The sequence below is a fragment of the Vanellus vanellus genome, assembly GCF_965231255.1.
Source record: "Vanellus vanellus genome assembly, chromosome: 26".
Classification (NCBI taxonomy): Eukaryota; Metazoa; Chordata; class Aves; order Charadriiformes; family Charadriidae; genus Vanellus; species Vanellus vanellus.
Genome location: NC_138931.1, coordinates 4791481 through 4812947, shown reverse-complemented (window position 1 = coordinate 4812947; position 21467 = coordinate 4791481). Strand labels below are relative to the sequence as shown.

At 63.5% G+C, this 21467-nt stretch overlaps 3 protein-coding genes across 4 annotated transcripts; all 3 read right to left on the bottom strand.

Annotated features, from left to right (window-relative positions):
- Positions 1–361: 361 nt before the first annotated feature.
- On the bottom strand, positions 362–1916 carry SNRPG (small nuclear ribonucleoprotein polypeptide G). Of its 2 annotated transcripts, XM_082495879.1 has the most exons (4): positions 1805–1916; positions 1509–1531; positions 832–956; positions 362–554 (listed from the first exon to the last, which is right to left on the bottom strand). In XM_082495879.1, exons 1-4 carry the CDS (start codon positions 1834–1836, stop codon positions 504–506), a joined length of 231 nt encoding a protein of 76 aa, XP_082352005.1. In that variant the 5' UTR covers positions 1837–1916; the 3' UTR covers positions 362–503. The 2 variants fall into 2 exon arrangements, with proteins under 2 accessions (XP_082352005.1, XP_082352004.1); XM_082495878.1 differs by lacking the exons at positions 1509–1531; positions 1805–1916 and having other exon boundaries at positions 832–1498.
- Positions 1917–2895: 979 nt separating this feature from the next.
- Positions 2896–4476, bottom strand: FAM136A (family with sequence similarity 136 member A; the record flags this gene model as incomplete). The annotated part of the gene is made up of 3 exons (XM_082495877.1): positions 4361–4476; positions 3189–3329; positions 2896–3084 (listed from the first exon to the last, which is right to left on the bottom strand). Exons 1-3 carry the CDS (start codon positions 4457–4459, stop codon positions 2896–2898), a joined length of 429 nt encoding a protein of 142 aa, XP_082352003.1. The 5' UTR covers positions 4460–4476.
- A 3069-nt stretch (positions 4477–7545) lies between these two features.
- On the bottom strand, positions 7546–16377 carry TGFA (transforming growth factor alpha). Its single transcript, XM_082495814.1, has 5 exons — positions 16302–16377; positions 10868–10921; positions 8881–9004; positions 8042–8191; positions 7546–7900 (listed from the first exon to the last, which is right to left on the bottom strand). Exons 1-5 carry the CDS (start codon positions 16333–16335, stop codon positions 7711–7713), a joined length of 552 nt encoding a protein of 183 aa, XP_082351940.1. The 5' UTR covers positions 16336–16377; the 3' UTR covers positions 7546–7710.
- Positions 16378–21467: the final 5090 nt, after the last annotated feature.

Below are 21467 nucleotides of genomic sequence, written 5' to 3'. Positions count from 1 at the left end.
CAGAAATGAGTAAAAAAAAAAACACCATTACTTAAGAAAATTCCTACTTTGAGGCAGCCCAAGCTTGGCACAAATACTCTCCCTCACTTGTCAGAGGGGAACTTTACCACTTTCCCGCCAATTAATGACCAATAACCCACGGAAAAAACACAACACAGCATTGTAGCTCCTTCTTTGTGGGATACTAAGGGGAAGGACACCAAAAGTAGCGCCAATTTAGCGTCCACTCCTAATTAAGCCTCCTGAAAGTCTCCACAGAGTTTTAAAGCTGTCAGGAGCGAAATTAACAACCGCCCCCAACGCACTAAAGAACTGGTACGCTGCCCAAAAAAAAAGCAAGTACAACTAGCACAAGTTATGGCAACCATTACAAAAATTTATTTAACAAAACCAAACAAAAATAAGTTTACACTCGGGGACAGTTTGTGGCAGGTTCAATGAGTAAACAGGAGAGGTGGGTTGGGTCTCGTCACGGCCGGTAACGACGCAGGTTTCTCCCGGTGCTATACTCGTTCCAAAGCTTCCAGCATAATGATGCTGTTTCCTCGTATTACCTAAAAGTGAAAGTCGAGAGCAGCCGGTGAGATGCAGCAGTGCAGGTCCCGTCCCCCCAATTTATCCCTAAAGAAGCTGATGCTGTGCCAAAAAAAAAAAAAAAAAAAATCAACGTCTGTTCCGTCACAAAGATGACCACCAACTGCTTTTAGCCCTAAACCCCACCCCAGACTATTCCATGCTATTAAACTATAGACATTCACTTCTTAAAATTCATCTCGTTTGACACAATGCCGGCACCGTCTGCCTTCTGCCCGTCTCAGTGGCGGCACTCACCACCATGCCGATGTTGTTCTGCTGTCCTCCGGGCGCCATCTCCACGCACTCATCGATGACCAGGTTCATGAAGGGATCAAACCCCCGCAAGATCCCCTGCACATGGCGGCCGCCGTTTAATTTCACTACAAAAAAACTGAGTACCTTTAAAGAAGGGGACTGCCGAATGTTTTCGCACCCCAACTGCAGCTCTGAAAACGAGCGGGGCCACAGGGTTCTTTTGGTAATTGGAGGCATTTAGAGCGGCACATCCAAGACCTCTAAGTGCTCAAGGTGCCCCATCCCTGGAGGTATTCAAGGCCAGGTTGGATGGGGCTTGCAGTAATCTGGGCTGGTGGGAGGTGTCCCTGCCCGGGGCAGGGGGTGGAACTGGATGATCTTTAAGCTTCCTCCCAACCCAACCCATCCTATGACGTTTTAAGAGTTTAGGAGCGCAAATTTTAAATTAATATTAACCCAATTAATGGATTTTTTGAAGCCTAAACTAATCAGGGCCCACTCTGGGTGGTCTGGTCCCCGCTGATCAGAAGCGCCAGCCCAGCAGCCGCCACCCCCCGGTTCCCCGGGGCAGGAGACCGTGAGGAGGGCAGCGGCGGGGGTGAGGGGGGGGTCCCCGCGGCCCTTTTCCCTCTCCGCCCCCGCCAACTCGGGGGCCGCCGCGGGGGGTCGGCACTCACACGACAGCTTCTTGTCCATGAACCTGCAACGAGATGGCGGCGGCGGGTCAGCACCGGCGGGGGAAGGGGGACATACAATCATTCCCTCCCCCGCCCCCCATACACCCCCTCACCCCGCCGCCATGACAGCGGAGCGCCCGCGATGCACGCCGGGACACCGGTGCGCGGGGGAGCATGGCGGGCCCCGCCGGTGGGTTCCACCCGCCCCGTTCCCCGAGCCCCGGTCCCGGTCCCGGTCCCGGTCCCGATCCCGATCCCGATCCCGATCACGGCCCCAGCCCCACTCCCGGCCTCACTTCTTCAACTCGGGCGGGTGCGCTTTGCTCATGGCGTCTCCACAGAGCCCCTCGCTCTGCCGCTCGCGCCGCGCTCCGACGTCACCACGTCACCCGCGTGCCCCCCCTCCCCTGCCAACCAATGGGAACGACACCTCCCTTCCCCTCCCGCCTCGCTTTCTCCCCTTCCCGACACCCCACGCGCCCCCCCGTTAGCCAATCAGCGCCCGCGTGGGGCTGCTACCGCACTCCCCCGAGCGGCAGCGCGGCGGCGGGGCGGGGCGGGGCGGGACGCGCCTACACGGGGCGGTACGGCGGCCCGGCCGCCGGGTGACCCCGGGAACACGCGGGAACCCCCCACACCGCGCGGGAACACGGCGGGGGGGGGGGGGCGGGGGGGAGGTGTGGGTCACCCCGGGCACTGCACACGGGGGGGGGGGTCACCCCCACACCGGGCACGGACACGGGGGGGTCACCCCACGCCAGGCACACGTGCAGGGGCCGCCCCACAGCCCCATACATTCCCCCATACATTGCCCCATACATCACCCCATATGTCGCCCCATATATCGGCCTATGCATCGCCCCATGTGTCGCCCCATACATCACCCTATTGTACATCAACTTGCACATCGCCCCATGCATCGCCCTATGTCACCCATATGTCGCCCCATACATTGCCCTATTGTACATGGCCCCATGTCACTGTATACACTGCCCCATGCATCGCCCCATGTCACCCCATACGTTGCCCCACACATTGCCCTATTGTACATCGCCCCATATGTTGCTCCATGCATCGCCCCGTCCATTGCCCCATGCATCCCCCTATACGTCACCCCATACATCCCCCCACCTCCCCAGCACCTCTCCCTCTGCCGCAGTGCCCCATGCATTGCCCTATACATCCCCCCACCTCCCCAGCACCCCTCCCTCCCCGCAGCGCCCCACACATTGCCCTATACATCCCCCATACATCCCCCCACCTCCCCAGCACCTCTCCCCGCCCCGCCCCCCCCGCAGCACCCGCGGGCGACGGCAGCGTGGCACCTTGCCTTTAATGAGCGCGTGGGGTGGTGGGGGTGTCCCGTGTCCCCCCCCACCACCAGGCGCTACTGCTGGAGGGCGGCCAGGCTGTCCTGCATCTTCTTGGCCATGGCGGGGACCAGGCGGAGGTGGTGGTCCCCGCAGGCGGCCAGGCAGGCGTCCCGCTGCCCCCGCACCCGTGCCTCCGCCGCCCCCGCCTCCAGCGCGTCCTTCGCCTCGTCGGCGCAGCGTAGCGCGCAGCGGCTCAGCCGGTCCTGCGCAGAGGGGGTGGTCAAGAAGTTTGGGGTGGGGGGTGGTGTGCCCGCTGCACCCCTGTTAATGGTGTGTGCGTGTCTGTCCCCCCCCACTTAGTTGTCACCTGGAAGTGCTCCAGCTCGGCGGTGACGATGGCTTGCGCCTGCGCCAGCGGCGCCTGGCACCGCTCGATGCAGCGCTGCACTTGCTGCATGGTGGCCGCGCTGTCCTCGCAGCACCGGGCGCTGCAGCGGAACATGGCGCCCTGCGGGGGGGACATGGAATGGTTATGGGGGGGGGGCAGTGTGGGGAGACACACACACCCCCCCCAACACACACAGACACACTACACGCCTCCAGTGGTGGCGGCAGCCCGGGAGGAGGCGGCTGCGCCGTGAGGCTGCAGATGTGGGTGCCCTCTACGGGGCACGGGGGGGGGCACAGGGCATGGGGGGCACAGGGAGTGAAAGGGGCATGGGGGGTGCACAGGGAGTGGGGGGGACGCAGGGAGTGGGGGGGGGATGCAGGGAGTGGGGGGCACAGGGAGTAGGGGCAGATGCAGGGGGGCACAGGGTATAGGGGGGATGCAGGGAATGGGGGGGCGCAGGGAGTGGGGGCCACAGAGTGGGGGGGCACAGGGAATGGGGTGCACAGGGAGTGGGGGGAGACGCGGGGAATAGGGGGGCACAGAGTGGGGGGCACAGTGACTGGGGGGGGCATAGGCAGTGGGTGGAACACAGGGAATGGGGGATGCAGGCAATGGGGAGGCACAGGAAATGGGGGAGGACACAGGGAATGTGGGGGGACGGGGGGGACACAGGGCATGTGTAAGGGCACAGCATGGGGTGGCACAGGGAGTGGGGGGGCACAGGGCATAGTGGGGGGACACAGGGAATGTGTAGGGACATGGCATGGGGGGGACACGGCATGGGGGGCACAGGGCATGGGGGGGACACGGCATGGGGGGCACAGGGCATGGGGGGGGCACGGGGGGGGTGCAGGATGGGGGGTGCAGGACGGGGGGGTGCAGGGCATTGGGGGGATTATAAAGCGGGGGGAGTGCAGGATGGGGGGTGCCTGGCGGGGGTGGCCGCAGGGGGGCGTGAAGGGGTCACAGCGCTGCACACACACACACACACGTGTCACACCGCCCCTCAAGGCGGGCGGGGGGGGGGGGGAAGGGCAGCAGTTTCCCCCCACCGGGCGCGGCCGCTCGGCCCTGCCCGGTGCCCGCCCCCCCCCCGACCCCGGTGTGTCCCCCCCGCCCCGGTGCCGCGCCTCCCGCCCCCCCCGCACCTGCATGCCGCGGATGCGGTCCCGCTCCAGCGCCCGCACCGCGCCCTCCACCGCCGCTTCAACGCGGCCCTGCGCCGCCTCCGCCGCCGCCTCCGCCATGGCCCCGCGCCGCCACACGGGACGGCCGCGCGGACATGCGCGCGCGCACACAGAGACACACACACACGCGCGCGCGCGCGCGCGCGCGCACACGGCCGCCGGAACCCCGCCGCGTAGTGGGGGGGGGGGGGAAGGGGGTGCTGAGGAAGGGGGGGGGGGCTGCGCAGTGCTGCGCTGCTGTGGGGTGCTGTGAGGCGTCGTGGGGCGCCGTGGGGGGCCGTGAGGTGTCGTGGGGTGTCGTAAGGTGTCGTAAGGTGCCGTGGGGTGCTTTGGGGTGCCATTAGCTACCGTGGGGTGTCGTGGGGTGTCGTGAGGTGCTGTGGGGCGCCGTGGGGTGCCGTGAGGTGTCGTGGGGGGCCGTGAGGTGTCGTGGGGTGCCGTGAGGTGCCGTGAGGTGTCGTGGGGTGCCGTGGGGGGCCGTGAGGTGCCGTGGAGGGTCGTGAGGTGCCGTGAGGTGCCGTGGAGTGCTTTGGGGTGCCATGAGCTACCGTGGGGTGCTGTGGGGTGTCGTGAGGTGCTGTGGGGTGTCGTGAGGTGCCGTGGGGGGCCGTGGGGGGCCGTGAGGTGCCGTGAGGTGCCGTGGTGTGTCGTGAGGGGCCGTGAGGTGCTGTGAGGTGCCGTGGGGTGCTTTGGGGTGTCGTGAGGTGCCGTGGGGTGCTGTGGGGTGCCTGGACCGCTGTGTGAACCCTGCCGTGGGGTGCCTGCGTTGTGCTGCACTGCTGTGGGGCGCCGTGGGGTGCTATGGCGTACCTGCACTGCTGTGCACTGCCTGCCGTGGGGTGCCGTGGGGTGCTTGCACCACCGGGTAACCCCCCTCTGTGGGATGCTGTGGGGTGCTGTGGGTTACCTGCACCAGTGAGTAAACCCTGCCGTGGGGTGCTGTGGGGTGCCGTGGGGTGCCTGCACCATGCTGCACTGCCTGCCATGGGATGCAACACTTGCACCACGACGCAATGCCTGCGCCGCCGTGCACTGCCCGCCATGGGTGCCGTGCAACGCCTGCGCCACGCTGCAACAGTGCTCTGCAATTCCCGTGCTGCCATGCAACGCTTGCACGGTGACGCAACGCCTGCCATGCGACGCCCATGCTGCCGTGCAATGCCTGCGCCATGCTGCAACGCTCACACTACGATGCACCACCTGCGATGGAATGCAGTGCCTGCACCATCCTGCGCTGCCTGCCATGGGTAGCATGCAATGCCTGCGCCATGCTGCAACGCTCACACTACGATGCACCACCTGCAATGGAATGCAGTGCCTGCACTGCCCTGCGCTGCCCGCCAGGGGTGCCATGCAACGCTTGCACCACACTGCAATGGTGCTCTGCAATTCCCCTGCTGCCATGCAACGTTTGCACGGCAATGCAACGCCTGCCATGCGATGCTCAGGCTGCTGTGCAATGCCTGCGCCACGCTGCAACGCTCGCACTACGATGCACTGCCTGCGATGGAATGCAGCCGCTTCCACACTAGCCCCGTGGCCACAACCCGAGTGGGTCGCCGTGGGGCAGGATTGGGCCGTGTTTTGCAGCAGCGGCGTGGGCTGATCCGGACCCCGTCTGCCCGCCCCCAGTGCTATGCTGCACCCACCTCAACCCATTTCACAGCCCGGCACACTGAGGCTGCCCTAGGGGCACATATAGGGCGGGATGAGGCCTTGTGGCTCCATGGTGGGCTGGGGTGGGGGGGTGGGGGGGAACATCGGCACTGCCTGCCGGGCCCCGGCAAAGCCGTATCCGCTCCGGCACCTGTGCACCAGCTGGGCCGAAAGGGTGTGCGCACATGCACCCACACACACACACACCCCACGCATGGCACGCACACCCGGGCACGGCCCCCCCTGCTCCTCCGGGGGTGTCTGTTTGCAGATGGGGAGAGGGGGGTCCAGCACCAAGGGAGGTGCCACTTCGCCACCCCCACCGGAGCAAAATATGGCAAAATTTGGGGCAAAATATGGAGAGAAAAAAAAAAAAAAAAAAAAAAAAAAAGGGAGTAAAAGCCCTCTGTGGAATGGAAGGGTTCCAGCCCCTCTTTGGGCTGGAAATGGGGGGAAATGGGGCTGAGCCCATCACCGGGGTATTGGTGTGCCCCTCTTTGGGCTGGAAAAGGGGGGAAATGGGGCTGAGCCCATCACCGGGGTATTGGTGTGCCCCTCTTTGGGCTGGAAAAGGGGGGAAATGGGGCTGAGCCTATCACTGGGGTATCAGTTCTGCACCGTAGGGATGGTCCCCCCCCTTTGCAGCTATTCCCCCTCCCCCCCCCCCCAAAAAAAGCCCTGAGAGATGAGTTTTCTGAAAAAAAGTGTCCTTTATATCACTTAAATAACTATAATCCAGGTATTAGGGGAAAAAAAAAAACAACACAAAAAAAAAAGAACAGCCGATCACAATAACATATTATAGAAATCAAAAATTAATTTAACCACGCAAAATAAATTAAAACATTAAATATTAACTTTCAGTGCAACATATACAGACATGAGAGTAACCATGACTTTTTAAAAAAAAAAAAAAAAAAGAAGAAAAAACCAAAAAAAAACCCCAAAACAAACCAAAAAAAAAAGCTTCGGGTTGGTTACGATAAAGACTACGGAAAAGGATTATCGCTGCAGCGGGAGGTTAGAGCACCGGCCCGAGGAGGTTTCCTAGGATTAAGGTTCATCGTGTCATTAATAAAAAGCTCCTATTTGTCCCCAAATTTGGTGTGGCCTGTGCGGCCGCCGAGGCGGAGGCTTCGCCGGTGCTTCCGTCTCTATAGGAAAAAATAAAGCCCCATCCCATGGAAGTGGGGAGGGGGGGTTCTGGGTTCCAAAAAAAAGGAAGAAAAAAAAAAAAAATCAGAGAAAAAGGAAAAATAAACCCCCAAACCCCAAAGAAAACCCCGAAATCGCGCATTTCCGGGGGTTTGGCTCTGCAGTTGGGGAGGAGGGGGTTGATGCCCGGCTTTGCCGCTGCCGGCATGCTTACGGCGATGCCAAGCGTGTCTCCTGCCGGGGGCTTGGGGGGGACACACGACTCCGTGGTGGAAGCGGGAGGGGGAACCCCCCCCCCCCAAAAAATAATAAAAAAAAAAAAACAAGAAAAAAAAAAAAAGGAGAAAACGTCAACCAAAAGAAAAAGACCAAAACCAGGAGAGATGCGGTGCTGGTCCCCGGCGTGGGCGTCCTGGGGGGGTGGGGGGTGGGGCGGGAACTGGCGGCGGTGGCGGGACCCCCCCTGCTCCGTCAGACCCCTGCGGGGAAGGGGAGTGCGGTCACACCGCGGCAGCGGTGGCGGTGGTTGGCGTGCCGCTGCCACCGCCGCCGTGCCCCCCGCTGCCCTTACCCGTCTCGGCGTGGCAGCAGGAGGTGCCGCTTTTGAGGAGCCCCCCCGGTTTCTCCGCGCCGGTGCCGGTGCCACCGGCTGTCCGGCACCACCGGCATCGCTTCCGCAGTCGGCAGCAACTGCAACGCAGCGGGAAAGGGGACGGTCAGGGGGGTGCTGGGGGTAAAGGGGGGGGTCTCCACCCCCCTCCTCGGGCCGTATCCTGCCCCAAATTGGCCTGGAGGGGTGCTGAGATGAAACCCCCCCCCCCTCGTACTTACTGGATGAGGACGCAGACGCCGATGAGCAGCGCTGAGGCCACCACCGACACCACCACCAGGGCGGTGATGGTTTGCTTCTTCTGGTTGGCGGCCACCACGGCCAGCAGGTCGGCGTGCTCGCACCGTGTCCCCACGTAGCCCGAATGGCACCTGCACCGCGGGGTTGGGGGGGGGGGACGACATGGGACGGATGGGGACACAGGGACAGCATCAGCATCACCCGAGGACCAGGGAGGGGCCAAAAGCATCGATATCAGCCCGAGGACCGCAGGGGGGAGAGCATCGGCTGAAGGACTCGGGGGGAGAAGGGCATCGATGAAAAGACGGGGGGGGGGGGGAAGCGGAGAAGGGCATCAACCGAAGGACCGGGGAGGAGAAGGGCATCAACTGAAGGACTTGGGGGGGGGGCAGAAGGGCATCAACCCAAAGACCAGGGGGGAGAAGGGCATCAACTCCAGGACGTGGGGGGCAGAAGGGCATCAACCGAAGGACCAGGAGGGAAGAGGATGACCAGAGTGGGAGAAGAGGACCAGGGGGGGAGAAGAAGAGGACCAGGGGGGGAGAGCATCAGCCCCAGGACTGGTGCAGGGGCAGAATGGCATCATTGGGGGGGACCAGGGAGGAGAAGGACATCAGCCCCAGGACGGCGGTGGGGGAGAAGGGCACCATCAAAACGAGGACCGGGGTGGGAGAAGGCATCAGCCCCGGACCAGGGCACCTGGCAAAACCATGTCCGAGCCCGCTTTTTGGGGGACTCCCCTGGCACATCCCATGGCAGAGCCACCCGCATTCGCACCGCCGGAGTGTTTTTTGCCCCCCTCCTCCTCCCCGGCACTTACACGCACGCCGGCTTCTCCTCCTGCACCAGGAACCGGCAGGTGCCGTGGAAGCAGAAGTGGCTGTGAGAGTCGGGACAGTCGTTGAAGTGGGACCTCACCGCCGCCGCCACCGGCGGGCCTGGAGCTGGGACCAAAAACAAGGAGAAAAGATCATTTTTGGGGGGGCATTTACCGGGCCGGCAGCCGGCCAGGTGTCACCGCCGGCGGGTTATTTTAGGGCTGGATGTATTTATTTCGGCATCGCCGGGTGCGATGTGGTCTGGTAGCCGCATCCCGGGCCGGGACCACCCAAAGGAACCCAGACGGGTCCCTACTCAAACCAGCGCCGAAAAGAAGCCTCGCCGGCACTAGAGGAATTTCCTAAAGAGCTTAAAGCTTAAAATGGAGGAGGAGGAGGAGAGAGTTAAATAACGGCGGAGCCGGCTGCAGCCCCGGGCCCAGTGGCTTTGCCGGGATGCTGTTTCCCATTACGTCCCGCGCTGGTTTAAATTATCCTCCGCAGCAGAGACGGAAAACAAATATCCTGCTTTCGGATCAGCTCGGGTATAAAGCACATCCGATCGCTGTCGTTTCAAAGCCACCTCAAGTTCCTGTTGCCGTGAATTTATGGCAGGGCCCGGGGGGTAATTAAACCCACGTCTGCCGAATGCTTCCGGGTCTTCGGGGAGGCGAAGGGAGGAAAGGACGGGAGCGGGCTTGGGGATGTTGCCGGAGCGGCGGCTCCACGTCCCCATCTCCATCGGTGGGGCGAGAGGGGTCGGTGGGAGGTTTGGCGGTGCCGGAGCACCCTCGGCGAGCCGGGATGCGGTGTGAGAAACGCCACCGTGGTCCAGAGCCAGCCAGAGGCGAAACTCCTGCCTCTGGCCTCACCGCCCCCCAGCAAAAATAACCCTTTTTGGGGTTTTTAACCCACAAAATCCAACCCCAAACACAGCTTTGCACGCCCCCCCCCCCGCCGCAGCCCAGGCTCCCAGCTCCCTGGTTGGGGGGGACGGTGTCAGCGGGGTGCACGGGGCAGCGTGTCCCTTTGCCCCCCGCTGCCAGCAGTGTGTCCCCGGCTCCAGCGCTGGCTCCCAGCGCGTCCTGGCTCGCGTTAAGCTCGCAGCTGCCGGCCACATTGCGGCCGCCTCATCCTCCTGCTGTCGCCACCACCGCCCGCACGGACCCTGTCCCTTACGTGTCCCCAATGGGCGCTGCACCCCTTGGAGCAGCCCCTTTCCTCCAGCCCCCCGCCCCGGTTCGGGCACAAATCCATCGGGAAAGGAGTTGCGAGCATCCTCGGTGGCACCGGTGCTGGTGCCGGTGCCGGCCCCACCGTTGGGTTTTGCTCCGAAACCTCCCGGTGCTGTGGTAGCACCGTTTCCTTTGACGTTTCCCAACTGATACCCTCGAACCATCCCATTTTCCATCCCCCAAAAGGAGTTTTTGGGTTTTTTTTTCCCTCCCATGCCTGCAAACAGCCCTTCCCACAGCTGGCACATCCCCACCGCTGGCAAAGTCCCCGGCGCTGTGCCAGGACGGGGAGGGGACGGGGTGGGGGGGAGAAGTGAAGGTCTCTTGGCCGTCGCAGCCCATTGTGCCGCTTTTATGAATGAGGCGATTTATCGGGCGCGACGGGCTCGGTGGTGCCGCCGCGAGCCGGCGTCAGGCACCGGCAGCTTCCCCACCGGAGCTGCGGCGCGGCACGGTGAACCAGACCACACTTCCCCCCCATGCCCCGATTTGGCCCCCACCCTCCCCCATCTCAACCCAATGACAAATACCCACTGCAGAGCCCCTTTTCCCAGTTTTCCTTTAGGGATAAAGCACCCGCGGGGTCCCGATCCCACCTGGGGAGGAGGGTGGGATGCTCCGGCTGATCCGGTGCACACTCGCGGTGAGGATGGTGTACCCGCGGACGTGCTTTGCTGCCTGTTCCCGGGCAGGTCGGCCGCCCGGCAAACCTCCCCCCGGGATCGCACCGGCTCTGCCCCATCGCCAAACTCACCGCTCCAGGCTGCCGTGGTGTTCTCCAGAGCATGGCACGCGGCGAGCAGCACACCTGCGGAGAGGCCAGAGAGAGGGAGGATGGGTTTCACACCAAATCACACAAAGATTTCATAGAATCTTGCCCTTAGAGACCACCCAGTGCCACCCCCTGCCCTGGGCAGGGCCACCTCCCCCCAGCCCCGTCCAACCCGGCCTTGAACACCCCCAGGGATGGGGCAGCCACAGCTTCTCGGGGCACCCTGCGCCAGGGGCTCACCGCCCGCACAGCCAACAATTTCTTCCCAATATCTCATCTCAATCTCCCCTCTTCCAGTCTAAAACTGTCCCCCCATCGCTCCCGTCCCTGATCCAGAGTCCCCCCCAGCTCTCCTGGAGCCCCTTTAGGCACTGGAAGGGGCTCTGAGGTCTCCCCGGAGCCTTCTCCTCTCCAGGCTGACCCCCCCCACCTCTCCCAGCCTGTCCTCCCAGCAGAGGGGCTCCAGCCCTCCCAGCAGCTCCGGGGCCCCCTCTGGCCCCGCTCCAACAGCTCCGTGTCCTTCTGCTGTGGGGACCCCCCGAGCTGGAGGCAGCACTGCGGGGGGGTCTCCCCAGAGCAGAGCGCAGCAGAGGGGCACAATCCCCCCCTGGCCCTGCTGGCCACGCTGCGGGGGATGCAGCCCGGGGTGTGGGGGGCCTTCTGGGCCGCGATCGCACATTGCCGGCTCATGGGGAGCTTCTCACCCACCAACACCCCCAGGGCCTTCTCCTCAGGGCTGCTCTCCAGCCATTCCCCGCCCAGCCTGGAGTTGTGCTCGGGATTGCCCCGACCCAGCTGTAGGACCCCACACTTGGCCTGGTTGAACCTCACGAGGTCGGCCCGGGCCCACCTCTCCGGCCTGTGCAGGTCCCTCTGGAGCCATCCCTCCCCTCCCCTCCGGCGTGTCGGCCTCCCCGCCAACTTCTCTGCGGGCGAATGAGGGTGCTGAGGGCAGGAGGGGTTTTTAAAAGGAAAAGGCAGCGGTGCTTGCTGGGGTGCTCCAAAGTCGTAACAGCCCCAAAATGATGCGTTATTCGGAGGCAGTACCGGCATGCGCTCACTGCCCCGACAGCCACCCCCATGCATGGCACCACCACCGCCATCCCCTTTCCATCACACCAACACCGCCGTTCCCGGCCCCACAGCCTGTCCATACCCGGTCTACACCCAGTGCTGAAGGGGACGGGACGACACAACTGCCCCTATTTCCCAAAACCCCCCCCGTGCCCCATCTCCCTCCCGTGTCCCCGCAGCAGCAAACGCTGTCCCCTGCTCCCCATGGAGGGGGGGGGACGACACCCACCGGCTGAACCCCCCCATGGCGTGAGCGGGGCTCCCCGCTGCAAATCACCACGGCACAGCGCGGCCTGTCCCCGTACGGGCAGAAATACCCCCACAAGCCCGAGCACGGGGGGGCTGCAGGCCCAGGCAGGCTCCGAAGGACCCCCCCCATAACCCATCCCTTTGGTTTAGGGGGAAGGGGGGGTTGGAGTGGACTGGGACCCCCCCTCACACACCACCCCCAGCTCAGAGGCCTTCCCGGGGCAGCTCGACGCCGGGGTGCGACACGGCCGGCGGCCCTTTCGCTGGGTTTGACCCAATTCCCTCGGCGGGTTTAAGCAAATCATGCAGAAAGGCGATGGGTGAGCGCGGCCGAACCCGCACGCCAGCCCTTTTTTTTATTTTGGGGGGGGGGGGTGGGGTGTTGGGGTGTCTGCATCCAGCAAACCGCCACCGGCACCTTTCATTATCCCCCTCGTTTCAGCTTCCCACCCCCATCAGTCCTCGCCACACCGTTCCCCACTCCACAGCAAACCCCACCACCCCCTGTGGAAATTTAATTTGAGGCGTCCCAGCTTTGTTTTGTTGTTTTTTTTTTTTTTTGTTTGTTTTTGGGTTTTCTTTGTTTTGGTTTGGTTTTTTTTTGCCATTACTGGAAAATGCTTCGTCCTCTGGCCCCGCTCCTGCTTCGTGCCAAAACTCGCACCTCCGCGGGAACCACGCGTTCTTTGGGAGACGGCTCATCCATCCCCCGCGTCACGGGGCGGCCGGATCGTCCCCTCCGGCGTTCCGCCTCCTCCGTCCCTCCTGCCGGGACCCCACTTCTCCCCGCCGGCACGTACAGCACCCCGCTCCTGTACAACACCTCCCCCGCTCCCGGTACAGCCACTTCGGCCGGAGGAGCCCGGCGCGATCACCTCGTCCCTGGTCACTGCTCCACCCCCCACTCGTCCACTCCACCTCCGACCCTGTCCGAGGGCTCCAGTGAGTCCCCGGGAGCTGGTACGGGGATTTGTCTTGACTGGCCGAACTGGGACCCCCCTCCCCGTCCCCGAGAGCAGCACTGCCCCCAGCAGCCGCCCATTCTTCGTTTTTGGCCTCCCCGGCCCAGCCCCGTTCTCCGCTTTTTTTTCCTTCCCGAACTTAAAAGGTCAAATCCCGCCTCGACAGCTCCGGTGTTATTTCAAAGTCGGCGCTGGGCCACCCCTCATGTTCATCCTCATCCTCGTCCCCATCCTCCTTGTCATCCTTGTCCCCGTCCCCATCCTTATCTCCATCCTCATCCCCATCCCCATTGTCATCCTCGTCCTCATCCCCGTTCCTGTCCTTATCCTCATCCCCATCCCCATCCCTGTTCCCATTGTCACCCCTGTCCCCGTCCCCCCGCTTTGGGACGGTCTCTTTGCCATCAACCCCGACCAGCAGATCCCCCCTGAACTCGCCCTGCCTGACGGACCCCCGCCAACCTGACGGACAAACACACACTTGACGACTCCGTCCCCAATGTGACATTGATGACCACCCTCCGCTTCTCCACCACCACCACCACCTCTCGCCCCCACCACCCCCCAACGTCCTTCCCGCTCACCCCTGGGGTGTGTTCCCCACCCCAAATTTCCCCTCCAGCTCCGCTCAGCTCCGATTTTCCCCTCGGCTTCGCGGCTCAGCCCGCAGCACCCGTCCCGGACACACACACACACGGGGACACACACACACACACACACGGGGAGGGGGCCGAGAAGGTTCTCCTCTCCCTCAGTGTTTTCCCATCTGCCGGACCGACGCGGTTCATAAGGGGGCCCCCTCCCCCCGCGCAGCGTGTGGGGCACCCCGGTGGCCGCGAGCAGCCGTCACCCTGCGGTGGGGGACCGGGATGACCAGTTGGGTGGGAAACCCCACGGCTCAGCCCCCCACACCCCCCAAGATGGGCGACCACCGGGGCCACAGCGGTCCAAAGCCACATGAGCAGCAAAGCCGCGGGGACACGGGTGTCCCCAAACCCCGGAGGGACGCGGCTGCCGGAGCGAGGACGGTCGGCGGTGCCGGAGGAGCGGAGCGAGGCGGCACCGTGGCCAAGAGGAGGGTTGGGGGGTGTGGGGGGGCCAAACCCGGCTATTTTCCCCACCCCGAGCGCTGCAAAGACCCTCTTGGCCACCACTTTGTGTCGTTCCCCCCCCCCCAACCCTGTCCCCAGCAGAGCCCCAGCGCTGGGGGTGACACAGGTGGGGAACGCACCGCCCTCCTCCTTTGGGACAGAGAACCCCCAAAAAACCCAAAAAGCCAACCAAGGCCACCACGTGAGCCCCCCCCCCCCCCCCCCCGATCCCACAGCATCACCCGCAGCCCAGCATGGCGCACCGCCCCCCCTCCCCCCCAAATCTGGGCTCTCCCCCCTCCCCACTCACCGAATCTCCAAACTGGGAAGCGTGTCCGGCTCCGTCCCGTCCCACACACAGCATCACCCAGGTCCACCCTCGCGCACCCCCCCCACCGCCGCCGCACCCCACACCCCCCCTCCCCCCCCCCCCCCTTTTCCCCAGCAAAAGGAGCGCCCCGTCCCCGTCCCCTCCTTTTAATCGCAAAACCCCACAACGCGCTCTCGCTAATTAACTCGACCCCTAAAAATCCCGGCAGGCGACCGGAGGGTTCGTTCTCCCGTTCCCACAAACGAGGAGCGGTTAAAGCAAATAACGTCGGGGAGAGGACCGCAGCCAAATATTTTGTAGGATTTAGGGAGCGAGAGGCGACGGATTCACAACACACTCCCCCCACACTACACACACACTTCCCCCCCACCCGCTCCCCCCCTTAAAAAATAAACCTCCTTAGGGATGCTGGGAGGGGGATGGGGGGCTGAGGAAGTTTGGGGGAGAGGAGTGCCCCCCACCCCCAGTTGGGGATGCCCCAGGGGGTGGTGGTGGTACTGGGATACTGGGTTACTGGGGCTTGGGATGCCAGGATATGGGGGTACTGGGGCATCGGGGTACTGGGGCTCAGGATATGGGGGTACCAGGGCACAGGGGCACTGGGGCTCAGAGTACTGGGATACAGAGGCTCGGGATACTGGGACACCAGGATACTGAGGCTGGGAGTACTGGGATACCGGGGCTTGGAGTACTGGAGTACTGAGGCTCAGGGTACTGGGATACTGGGGCACCAGGGTACTGGGGCACCGGGGCTCAGGGTACCGGGATAATAAGGCTCCAGATACCGGGATACCAGGGCTCAAGAGTACTGGGACTCGGGATACTGGGATACCGGGGCTTGGGGTACTGGGATACTAAGGCTCCAGGTACCGGGATACCGGAGTGCCGGGGCTTGGAGTACCAGGGTACCGGGACTTGGGATACTGAGACACTGGGGCTCGGGATACTGGGATACCAGTGCACCGGGGCTCGAGGTACTGGGATACTGGGGCACCAGGGCACCGAGGCACTGGGGCTCGGGATACCGGGATACTAAGTCTCCGGATACTGGGATACTGGGGCTCGGGTTACCGGAACACTGGGATAGCAGGGTACTGGGTCTCGGGATACTGGGACACCAGGACTCGGAGTGCCGGGGTACTGGGAATCCAGGGCACCAGGGCTCGGGATACTGGGACACCGGGGTACTGGGACACACTGGGATAGCAGGGTACTGGGTCTCGGGATACTGGGACACCGGGGCTTGGAGTACCGGGATACCGGGACACCAGGGTACTGGGTCTCGGGGCACTGGGGCTGGGGGTACTGGGACACTGGATCTCGGGGTACGGGACACCGGGATAGCAGGGCACCGGGGCTTGGAGTACCGAGATACCGGGACACCAGGGTACTGGGTCTCGGAGTACCGGGATACTGGGACACCGGGACAGCAGGGTACTGGGTCTCGGGGTACCGGGGCTCGGAGTACTGGGATACTGGGACACCGGGGTACTGGGACACCAGGGTAATGGGACTCGGGATACCGGGATAGCAGGGCACCGGGGCTCAGAGTACCGGGACGCCGGGACAGCAGGGCACCAGGGCTTGGGACACCGGGGCTCGGAGTACCGGGACAGCGGGGTACTGGGGCTCGGGATACCGGGATAGCAGGGCACCGGGACTCGGGGTCCCGGGGGGTCCCCCCTCCCGCCCCCCCGCCCCGCACCTACCCATGGCCAGCGCGGCCGCCGCCTCTCCCGGCATCGCTGGCGGTGGGGCCGGAGGGGGGGGTCGGGGTCGGGGTCGGTGGCGGCGGTGGCGGTGGCGGCGGCGGGGGCGCGCGGCGGCGCGGCGGGGCGGGGGGGCGGGGCGGGGGGGCGGGGCTCCGCGCCGGCGGAAATGGGCGCGGACTCAGCGCGAGCCACTGCGGGCGGGGGGCGGGGCCGGCCCCCCCCGCCCCCCCCGCCCCCCTCCCCCCCGGGCTCTGCCCCCCTCCCCCCGGGGTTGTCACTGTCCCCCCCGAAACTCTGCGCCCCCCCCCGCCCCCCCCCGGACTCTGACCCCCCCCCCCCCCCCCCCCCCCCCTTCCCGGGGTGATCACTGCCCCCCCCGGGGCTCTGCACCACCCCCCCCCCTCGGGGTCTGTTCCCCCCCCCCGGGGGCTTTGCTGCCCCCCCCCCCCCCCCGAGGCTCTGCTCTCCCTCCCCAGGGATGGTCACTGTCGTCCCCCCCCCGGGTTCTCCTGCCCCCCTCCCCCCCCGGGCTCTGCCCCATAGAGCATCTGCTCCCCCCCCCCCCCGGGCTCTGTCCGCCCCCCCCCCCCCCCGATGTGGTCACTGCCCCCCCGGGGGCTCTGCTCTCCCCCCGAGGTGGTCACTGCCCCCCTCGCCCCCCCGCGTCTGTGTGTGTCCCCCCCCCGGCCCGACGCGGGGTGGGGATGTCACCCTGTGTCACCACGCTGCCAGGTGGGGGGGTGACACCCGTGGGGCGAGTGACGGGCACCCACTCGTCCCTCGTTTGCCGGGGGGGGCGGGGGGCGGGAGGAGCAGTGTGTGCCCATGTGTATGTCCGTGTGTCCGTCCATCATCTGTCCCCCCCCCGCGCCATGTCCCTCTGAGGCCGGTGGCCTCACCCCATGGCAAGCGTGTTCCTTTGGGGGGCTACTGGCCCAGGGCTTCACCCCCCCACCCCCCCCTCCACCGCGCTGCCTCAGCCCCACATTGCCATCCCCCAAACCAGTAGTGTGGTTCCCTTCATGCTGGTGGTGGTGGGAAGAACATGGGGATGGGGGGGGTGACACGTCCCGATGGGGACCATGAAGATGGTCAATGGCCAAAACATACCTGGTGGCATCTCCCCCCCCAACCCCGTCCCTTGGGGGACCTTCCGTTGGCGCTGAGCGCCCGTCCGTGCCCCGAAACCTCCTGAGATGGGGCTGGACCCTACGGGTGAGGTGGGTGGAAGGGGCGAGTGTGGTCCGAGGACCCCCTTTCCCGCTCCCCTGTGTCCTCCCCCACCCTGATCCGTGGGGGTGCTGAGCCGGCGTCCCCGTGGGAGCTGCTCCCGGCCCTGCGGTTTCCGGTGCTGCCGAACCTTCCCGGCGTTCCCAGGTGATACCATCTCACCTCAGCACTTGAAAGCGGCTCTTTGAAGGGGCTGAGAGCCGGTTGGTTCCCAACGCTGCCAAGCCCCGAATCCCCAGCGCCCACCTTCATCCCAAACCCCACCTTCACCCCAAAACCCAAGCGTCTCATCCCCTCACCCCCCAAAAAAATCCCATACCAGCCCCAACCAGGAGTATCCCACCATGGGCGACTCCGGAGGCTGCGCGGCCTCATCTCCCCTGCATCCCTTGGAGCCCCCCCCCAGTGCTCCCACCCTTTGGGGCTCCCCCCATCCCTTGGAGCCCCCCCCCAGCACTCCCACCCTTCGGGACTCCCCCCCATCCCTTCGGGGCTCAGTCCCGATCCCTGGAGACCCCCCCCCAGAGTTCAGCCCCAATCCTTGGATTCTCCCCCCCAGCACTCCCACCCTTTGGGGCTCCCCCCATTCCTTGGAGCCCCCCCCCAGCACTCCCACCCTTCGGGACTCCCCCCCATGCCTTCGGGGCTCAGTCCCGATCCCTGGAAACCCCCCCCCCCCAGCACTCCCACCCTTCGGGGCTCCCCCCGATCCCTGCACCCTTCCACCCACGCACCACTGGGCAGATACAATTCCCCCTCCCTGGGAAAGGATAACCCCCCCTCCCCCCCCTATGGCCACCATGTCCCGGGGGTGGCACCAGTGCCCCGCAGGTCTTCCCGCCGTCCCCGCAGAGGGTCACCGACCCCTGTGCCGACCGCCGGCGGGTCACTTCCCAACCCACCCAAGGGGAAAAACCGACACGGGGGACGACCCCGGCACGGGCAAGGTTGTGTTGTTCCCTTGGTTCTTGCCTGTCCCACCCCCCCGCCTCCCCCCTCCTCGCCCCGTCCCTCCCCAGGGCTGATAACCGGGATATTTATTTGTAAATAAAAGCTTCCTCCTTTGCAATAGTCCTCCCACTCCCGGCGTGAATCACGCGGTGGAAGCAGTTTGCCGCCACCACCAGAACCGGAATGGTGGCAAGGCCGGTGGAGCCGGGGCGGGCAGAGCAGTAAGCCCAAAGGAATTTGGGGATGCTCTCCCGGTACCTCGAAAGCCAGCCGGTGATTTCCCCGGGGTGAGTCGTGCTAACGGGCTTATTGATTTTTTTTTAAAAATTATTTTTTTTTTAGTTGTAACCAGCAATCCCGCAAGGGAATAGATGGTACTTGACCACAGAAAAACCAGTAAGAAGTTTGCGGCGAGGCGCAGTGAGTTGGCTGAGGTCACCGTCCTGCGCGACCTGTGCTCTGCCTGCAGGCTTCGGGCCGGCTGTGCGCGGACAGCCCCGGCACCCTCCGGCATCCTTGGAACCCACCGGCATCCCCGGTACCCACCGGCATCCCTGGCACCCACCGGTACCCCGGGTACCCACCAGTATCCCTGGCACCCACTAGCATCCCCAGTACCCACTGGTACCTCCAGCACCCACTAGCATCCCTGGTACCCACCGGCATCCCCAGCACTCACCGGCTGTCCTGGTACCCACTGGCATCCCTTGTACCCACCAGTACCGCCAGCACCCACCAGCATCCCTGTACCCACCAGCACCACTGATATCCACTGGTATCACCGGCACCCACCAGTATTCCTGGCACCCACCAGCATACCTGGTATCCACCGGTTCCCCAGCACCCACCAGTATCCCTGGTACCCACTGGTATCCCTGGTACCCACTGGTTTCTCCAGCACCCACCAGTATCCTTAGTACCCACCAGCACCCACTGGCATCCCTGGTACCCACCAGCACCCACCAGCATCCCTGGCACCCACCAGTATCCCTGGTACCCACCAGTGCCCCCAGCACCCACCAGTATCCCTGGTACCCACCGGTGCCCCCAGCACCCACCAGTATCCCTGGCACCCACCAGTATCCCTGGTACCCACCGGTGCCCCCAGCACCCACCGGTCACTCACCGCTCGGCCGCTGCGTTGGAATCCGGGGCCAAAAGCATCACCCGTCACCGCTGCAGCCCCCCCCCCCCTCCGGTGCCGCCTCGAGGCTTTCGTGCTTTTCCTGCTGTTATAAAACCCCCAAAAACAATTATTTAATTGTTCGGCCCCGACGTTGGCCAAGGTGCGCCGTGCCGGGAGCCTCCGCTCGTTGGATTTTGGGGGGGGTGGGGGGGTGTGTTCCACCCCCCTCTTTTCCAATCGCTCTTTATCAGTGGCTTATTCACGGTTTGATCAAAGGGGTTATTCTCCCCCCTATCCCACCCCAAATTTAGCGAAACCGGGGGGGTTGGTGACCCCCCCCCCCACTTCAAAACACCCCCCCAGTACCCCAACGGTGCGAGGAGGAGACTCAACCCCCCGCGATGGATGGGGAATATTGCTGGTGGTTGGCCCCCCCCCCTCCCCCCAGCCATCGTCCCTCCCCGCCACAGAGAACCCTTTAATCTCCCCTTAAAATATTTGGACGCAGCGGGGAAAAAAAAGGGGGAAAAAAACCCAAAAGAACCCCAAAAGTTGGGGGGGGGGGGGAGGAGGGCCATATCCTGCCCCGAAACGGCGTGTAACAAGGGGGCTGTGTGCCGGTGTCCGGCGTAAAAGCCTCCGGCCGCCTGTTTATTTTGGATTGTGACTGTGAAAATAAGGTGAAAAAGGGGAAAAAAAAAACAAAAACAAACCAAACCCAACCAAAAAACCCGTCGCCTTTGGCCCTCCCCGCCCCGATCGCACAAACCCAAATTGTTGCTGCCGGGATGGTTTTTTGGCTTCGCCGTCGAAGGCAGAAATCAATCAGGCTGCGGTGGAGGGGTTCAGTCATCCCCCCCCCCCTATTTATTTTCTTAATGTACAAAATCGGAATAAATTAAATATTATTCCCGGGGTCAGGCACCGACTGCGTGCGGCCCCGGCGTGAATGCTCGGAGCACCGCAGCATCCCCCGGGGTTCCCCCATCCCAAATTCGGATCCGGGATTTGTGGGGGGTGTGGGGGTCCGTCCCGTTGGAGGGGAACCCAAAATCCTCCTGCCCGGTAAAAATGAGGTCTTATTAGAGTTGTGGTTTTTTTTTTTTCCTGGCTTTATCTCGCAGCCACCGGGGCTGTTTTTCTGTCGGCTTAAAAGGCTCTTTCATAGCCGGGATTTTCCCCCCGTGAATGTACATTTTATTCAAGTTTTTTTTTTTTTTTCCCCTTGTTGTTGTTGTTTCTGCTTTCCTTTTTTTTTTATTATTTTTATTTTATTTTTCTTTTCCTAAATCACTTCTTGGGGTTTCGTCCCTTCCCAGACCTTTTTTTTTTTTTTTTTCCTTCTGTTTTCCCCCATTGCTGTGTACTTTCTTTGCCATAAATAAAGGATTTTTTTTATTTTTTATTTATTTTTTTTTTATTTTTTTGGACCTACTGGGTCCCCCCATTTCCCCCCCTCCCCTCCCACTTCGTGTCTGACCACTAAAAAGGGCTTTGTTGGCTGCAGCACCGCGGCAGGTTCCAGGCTGGCACCTCCCGGGCTAATGTCAACAACGGACCGGTTAGTGTGAGATTATATTTTTTTTTATATATATATATTTTTTTCTTCCTCCAAGCGGTGGCGGAAGGGAGGGGGGAATGAGCGTGGATCAGAGCGAGTGCGATGTCGCGGTGAGGGCGGAGGGGATGATATCCCGTGGCCGTCTCCGGCGGAGGAGGTGGCCGCCGTGGCCCCGTGCCGGTGGTGTTTTGGCCACGGCGGCTTCTCCGGCTCGCCGTAACCCACCGCCGCCGTGGCGGGCAGCCGCGCTCGGCCTCACACAGGGCGGGCATTCAGCTGCGGTGGCCGGCGACCC